Raw genomic sequence first — 7,168 nt, 5'->3', positions numbered from 1 at the left:
TCCACAATTGGTATGTCCATATATAAACTATTGCATTCAGATTTTTTAAATAATTGAAAAATTTGATTGCTTCGGCGGGATTCGAACCCGCAAGGTTCCGGGGCAAGGTTCTCGGCCACCCGTAATTAGTCAAGGCATTTATAAAGCATTTGTATGCTATAAAACTAAATAATTTTTGTTTGTTAAAATATTCTTAAAAGTTTACTGATCAATGATAAGACAATTTGTAATTAAGTAGTGCGTTTATTTTCTACTTTTTTTAAGTACTTATACCTAATAAGTTAGGTATAATAACTAATGCTATACCCAATGACGGTATTGCAATACCTACATATTGAACTTAAATATTTGCTTGTCTGAGCATGTTGTAAAAGGAATACGCTGAAGCCATTTTCTGAAAATAAAAATTACAATCAAGTTATAAAAAGATAATACTATTTTAAAACTTAACACAAAACATAAAGTATTTTCTAAATCTTTGACTGACTAAAAATTGCTATAATTTTACAAAATAATTTTACACTTTTGTTCACAACACCTTTTTTGGTTCACTTATGTGAAGCTTTGAAGGTTTATGACGCCGGTAATAATTTTTCTATGAAAAATAAAAGCTTACAACTAACATACGTACACGGAAAATCTATATAATTGAAACTGATGTGTTAACTGTACCCAAATAAGACAATAACCCATCACTTGGTTCCAGCTAGACCTCGAGAGTCGACTGATTTGAATTTATTTCATACTGAGGTTATTAAAAGACTTAACAACAAAATGTATTCTTAATCTTGTTCAAGAACATGACTTGTAACTAAAATTGAATACTAATAGCGGTAAGTAATTTAGATTAGCTTCCCTGATTGCCGTTAACCGCACTATGTCAATTAATCGGAATCTGGCAAACTCACAAAGCTACTATAATTGCCTTTGTATATAATTTATAAATACATTATTATGTTGTTAACATCCCCCATTTATCCTTATTAACAAAATTGTTTGAGTTAACCTGAATTATATAACGTGTTTATGATAAACCTGGTTATAAAATACCATGTTGAATTGTAGTAAATAAGTATTGAAAATCTACTACTTAATTGAGCATCTGCATTTTTTGTTGTTCTTGTTCTTAAATAATTAAAGGCTAAGGCTTGCTCTTACAAATTTTAAAAACCTCTTATTCTTTTTAATTTTAAGATTATAAAGAAAGAGAAGCTTAGCGAACACACATAGATATAAAATTCGTTATACATTTTTGTCTATTTATAAAAAAAAAGTTGCCACCACTAAAAATAAAATCCAAACTGACTTACGTTTGAAAATGTTTCAATAGATACCTCTTCAAAGCCGGGCGCTTTAATGGGCAGGGGTCGCAAAGACCGTTGCATAATGAGTACTAAGTAGGGGCGTATCACTGGGGACGCTTGCCAAAACGGAATATTCCAACACGCAAAGCCAATCGAACTTACCTGGATAATACACATTAATTAATATTTTAATATAATAAAATAGTTTATTTTCATAATACAGAAAATCTCATTGTAGAAAGAGTTAAAATTATTCCAAAGAATAGAAGATATTTTCAAAGAGTTCAGAGATACGTTCATTCTTAGCACTGTAGGTAAATAACAGAATATGTTATTTTATATTAGGTACTTCACGATATATCTAACGTCGATATGTTTTTAACAAAATATAATACATATGTTGTATTCATACAACAATTATTATTCAAATATTATAAATAAATGTAAGTTGGAAATTATAAGATGTTTTGTCCAAACTGTATTAAGGAGGATGTAATGGATCATAATATTATAATATGTATGTGACAGAACAACTTTTATTACTGTTTGCAATAAGGATTGTGGCACGTAATATATTTCTTGATCCATATTGTTTGCAAAACAATATCCTTTTTTTACGTACCGCCTCCGTATGCTATTTCAAAAAATGTAATTTAAATCTACCTTCAGGGACAGGAAATTGCACAAGTAACTCGGTATAAACACGGATATTATCGTTGCAATACACAACAGCAAAGATATTGCATTAAATTCACCATCTTGAAGTTTCTGAAACAGACAAGAAATTGAGCAAAATGTTATTTTCCCAAAACATATTTTTATTAAAAAATTAGCAAGTTAAAAATCTTAAAGCAAAAGATTTCGTAATAAGCTTCTGTAAGCTTTATAGTTCTTAAATCTAACACAGAAAGGTTAAGTCGAAGAGCTTTCCCGCCAAGTGAATTAAAAGCAGTTTGAAGTAACTAGGCTGTAACCTCTGTAGTGCAGTAGGCGCTCAAGCAAACCACGGGTACACAAACTTTTTGTTCAAACATTAATAATTTCGTGTAAACCCGAGCGTAGTACATCATGAGACTGAAAAAAGGTTATTTATTTTTTATTCTTTCTTAGAATAAGTAAAGAAAGAGAATGCACACAAAGTGATAGAGAGGTAGGTATTTTGAGGGAATCATATCCCTGACTCATTGAAACGTAGGGAGACTAAATAATACGTGTGCAATAAATCCAGAAGGGAAATATAATCTGGTCCTTGTCATACTATATTCAACAATGCGAAAGTTACTGGACGAAACTTAAATAGACAAATTTAAATAACAAGATAGATTAAATCGTCCAGCGTGCGAAGTCAATTTTAGTCTGTGAGAAGTTTAAATAGTTTATTTTTAACATACTCAATCATTGAATGATGCATCCGTAAAATCTCAGACATTCTGTATTTGATTAAATTTGAAAAATAATCTCGTTCCCGTTTGTTGACCGCTGGACGGATTCCTTTCATTAGATCTTCGATGCTCCAAATAACTAGGTCCGCTTTGGTTGCAATCTCGCCTATCCATAATATTTGGATCTGCATCATAACTGTTAACATTTTGTTCAATAACTTAACAAATAATCTTTGTTAAATAATTAATTAACACATCGTAATAAGTATATATAAAACACTAAGCTTTTCACGGGAATTAGATGAAATAATTTTAGTAACCATATTATTAGCCAATATCAAGCGACAAATAATTAAAATTTGTGTAGCCGAATTTTCACTGTAGGTATAGAAATATATGTTAAAATTTAGCAACAAACTGTTAATAGTATATATTATAATAACTTAGGTTTTTTATTTTTTACTAACAAATGGATCTGCGATATCCGAATTTTTATGCAAAATAAATAAAGAAATAATACTTTTATACTTACACAAGTAATTCGAAATATAAGCAACAACACACATATTTGAATAAATAAAGCATATTTCATACAATGGTGTCTTCCCAAAATCCGTTTCAAATGCCCAGAACGGGAAGGGTAAAGGGCGCTTCCCACTTAACTCTGGATTGTGAAAAGATAAATACCACAATAGTGCAGTAATGGAGAATATCATCATTCCAAGCCCCACAGACCCCATGAACAAGATACTAAATAGGCACACCTTCCAAATAATGAGCTGGTTTTCAAAAAACTTTGCCCTGGAAATTGTGAACGGTAAATTAGAATGTTCATTAAATTTGGGTTCTCATTAAGCATTTCATTACTTTACACCACAGACTAATAATAATCTTTACACTAATATAATAATTATAGTAGTAGGTATCTGTTGTTTTAGAAATAATAGTTTATCAAGCTAGATATATACTGTCAGTAAAACCGAATTTATTTGTTTTGAAATAGCAAATTATAATACAATATTTTCTTAATAAATAATTTAACTTTATTTTAACTTATTTTCAAGGTACCTGTACTTGCTACCTTTCTCGCACACATACTGAAAATCTTCTCGTATGATTCTAAACAAATTGTGATAGTCCACCAAATTTGATTTTGTGCACGACATGATTAGAAGCTTATACAGCATGATCAATTCATACGTCCCTGCTTCAGTTATATGAGCTATATCTCTGCTTTCAATTCCATGGTACAGAGAAACAGTAAGCATCAAAAGAGCACTCGCACCACAGAAAAGTATGAACGTTTTTAAAACGTATCTGTAAATAAAGATATTAGTGAAAGAGTAACGAGCATACATACATAATACACCCATCCTAACAAACTTTAACATGTTTAATAATAGTAGGATTGGATTTGGCACTTTTTTACCCAAACTTAGCCTAAATTATTTCTTTAATCACTTCAATTATTTATATTGCAATATGTGAGTGCTGAAAAACATTTTTCATACAATCAAATCAAATGAGGATTTCCTTTTGACGTGAACTTCAAATAATAATAATTTTTACTTACGTCCATTTTGGGATCGGCTGATCCAAAACCTGAAAGGCTTTGAGAAACATATAACAGGTTCTGTGAAACTTAAAGGGGTCCACATAGCCTTGAGAATAATCGAAGTTTTCCTTGTTATAGAATTTCTTGATACTGTTAAACATTTTGACTTATGCTTAGTACGTGATATGTGAATCAACTGTGCTTTGATAGAGAAATTCAAACTTCTTTATAAGGAACTTATATACACCTAGGTATATCAATGCGACTGATTACGTATGGAATTTATTTAACTCTTTTTTTCATAAAATAATATTCATAAGCTGAACTATTAAACACAATTAGTCAATTTCAATCCAATCTCTATTAATATGATATGAACTCGTGTGTGAAAACAATTAAATTTATTTGCAAATTATTTCGAATCGCTATCCGTAATCAATCCAAAACAGGAACGCTATCAAAATTATTAAATCGATTATATTGTGTAGGGAATAATATTATGTATGATGTATTATTAGAGCGAGCGCGCACGAGCAACTTAGTTGCCCGGCAACTATTTTGTCTCTGTCGCTGTCTCCTCGCAAAGTTTTGAACGATGCGCTCACGAAAGCGACAGCAACGCAACTATTGAAAAAAGTTAAGTAAATGTGCAGTTCCAACAAAACGAAATAACATATTTTTCTATGGCGTCGTTACTAGATTACGTTGCTGAGTTTTGTTGAACTGTCAATGTTGCCTATTAAAAAGGCTCTACTATAGACAGAAAACTACTAATAATAAAAATAACTTAATTAAAAACAATATTAATAATTTATTAAATAGGTTTGAAGTCGGTGCCAAGCACTAAGCACTTAGTATAAAGCCCGTGCATCGACATCAAACCTTTTTAGTAAATAACACATCTAAATAATATGTAGTAATTAATAATATCAATATCAATCTTTTTTATTTTTTACTTTTCTGTTTTTGAAGTCGGTTGTTTTTAACGAAGTTATTTTTATTTAATACTTTTTAGTGTATTTTTCAACACGAATCAAACGAGCCCAAACTCGATAAAGTTGAGTCAATATATTACTAAGTTCCTATGGCCACCTTCCGATTCCATCATCAAATCAGCTCTATGTCATAATAATGTTTCATCGCTATCCAATTTACATACGTATACAAAATTTCAGCTCAATCGGTTACCGGGAAGTGAGTCAAAGTTACTTGCTACGTTTCAATTAAGTCATCGAGATCAGACAAAAACGCTCACAAAATAAAAACTACTGGGCTTAGCCGAATAAAATTTATGGGACCAATTCTACACCATTCCGCATCAAACAAAAGAAGAATCACGTAAATAGGTTCAGAAACCTCGGAGTAATCGGTGTACATACATAAAAAAAATATACCGGCCGAATTGATAACCTCCTCCTTTTTTCGAAGTCGGTTAAAAACTACTGTGTACGAGAATAAATACGTTGACATAAATACGTACTATCGCTACGCCGGTTACGCGGCAACTGGCCGGCGGCCGCCGGCCGGCAACGTTTTTGTCGCCGTGCGCGCACTTGCATTGAAACCAATAGATAGGGCGACAGTTGCGTCGCGGGCTTGTCTCCGAACCCGCGGACAAAAAAGTCTCCCGGGAGTTGCGTCGCTACGTGCGCGCACTTTCATACTAGCCCATGGGCGAAGAGACAAAATAGTTGCGGAGACAAAATAGTTGCGGAGACAAAGTTGCTCGTGCGCGCTAGCTCTTATATGCATGATTTTATATTCTTGCGCTCAACAGCAAAAAGGTATGGCAAGAAAAAGTTAAGCCCCTTGTGTGGTCTATGGTTTGTTAAATAACCTTGTGACATCCCTCGTAAATTTTTGATATAATATACGTTAATACGGAATCATTTCCTTATACAACCGAATATTGCTCATAACATGGGTGATGTTGAAAAGTATTCGCTGTAAACCGTTGGAAAAAACAACACTTTTTCGAAAATGTTCAGTCATCCACCAGTCAGGATATTGCAATGTTACAAATACGAATAAGATAAATTGACATACGTTTTTGCTTTAAAATGTATTGGTGTTCTGAGCTATAACGATTCCAATTTTCAAGAACAAAATGTCTATCGCGATATTTATTAGAGCAGTAAGCGGTAGCTTATCGCGACAGTGATAATTTGCTCAAATATCTTGTCTTTTATTACGGCCATATTTTGCGGATAATTTGAACGACCAAATTGTAGCGTCGTCTATCGCCAGGAGCTCTGTCTTGTACCAAGTAGTTGTAAAAATGTTCTTTCACTGCAATTATGAAACATTAATGAATAGCGACCCAACTTAAGACACCGTAATAAAAAGTTCTACCTTCTGAAAGATTCATACGCTTTTCTTTGTGATTTTTCATAACGATGTTTCAACGGAGTTTTTTTAATGTTTTGTAAGTAATTGCTTTCTTTTTCATGAAATGGGGATTTAATGTGAAATTTTTGTGTAAATAAAATGCTTAAATGTAAAATATAAAACATTACTTTGTAAGCAGAGACGTAAAAGTACCTAATTAGTATATTGCTACAACGCTACACATCTTAACTTTTAGGTATTACGTAGAAAATTTCAATTTGAAAAAGTATAACATATCTACACAATTATTTCAACAACCGTCGACGATTTCTTTGTATTTCAATCTACGGGAGTTACAACATGTTCAACACAATATTTTCATCGCTCGGCGCATTTTCGAATGCGCGCTGAGTCTGAATATACCTATGACTGAAATCTAAGAAACCTTATATAACATTGTAGCAAATTGCATTGTAATAGCTAGGACGTTAAGTCGAACACTTACAACTCAGTAGACGCAGCTGGTTATGTTACCGGTATTTCTATTAGAGACTTAATTATTATGCTAGCTCTGAATTTGTAGCTCTAAAATGTGGAAA

At 32.1% G+C, this 7,168-nt stretch overlaps 1 protein-coding gene across 1 annotated transcript; it reads right to left on the bottom strand.

Moving 5' to 3' along the window:
- Window positions 1–340: 340 nt before the first annotated feature.
- LOC149485065 (odorant receptor 49a-like) lies at window positions 341–3,852 on the bottom strand. Its single transcript, XM_089699588.1, has 7 exons — window positions 3,755–3,852; window positions 3,219–3,436; window positions 2,696–2,882; window positions 2,279–2,378; window positions 1,968–2,072; window positions 1,311–1,466; window positions 341–394 (listed from the first exon to the last, which is right to left on the bottom strand). The coding sequence occupies exons 1-7, from the start codon at window positions 3,850–3,852 to the stop codon at window positions 341–343; spliced, it is 918 nt and encodes a 305-aa protein (XP_089555714.1).
- Window positions 3,853–7,168: the final 3,316 nt, after the last annotated feature.

This window comes from Colias philodice, chromosome 10 (genome assembly GCF_061535455.1).
Source record: "Colias philodice isolate Cphi_HAF_F1 chromosome 10, ilColPhil1 Martin Lab GWU primary, whole genome shotgun sequence".
NCBI lineage: Eukaryota > Metazoa > Arthropoda > Insecta > Lepidoptera > Pieridae > Colias > Colias philodice.
This window is presented reverse-complemented; position numbering and strand designations above follow the sequence as displayed.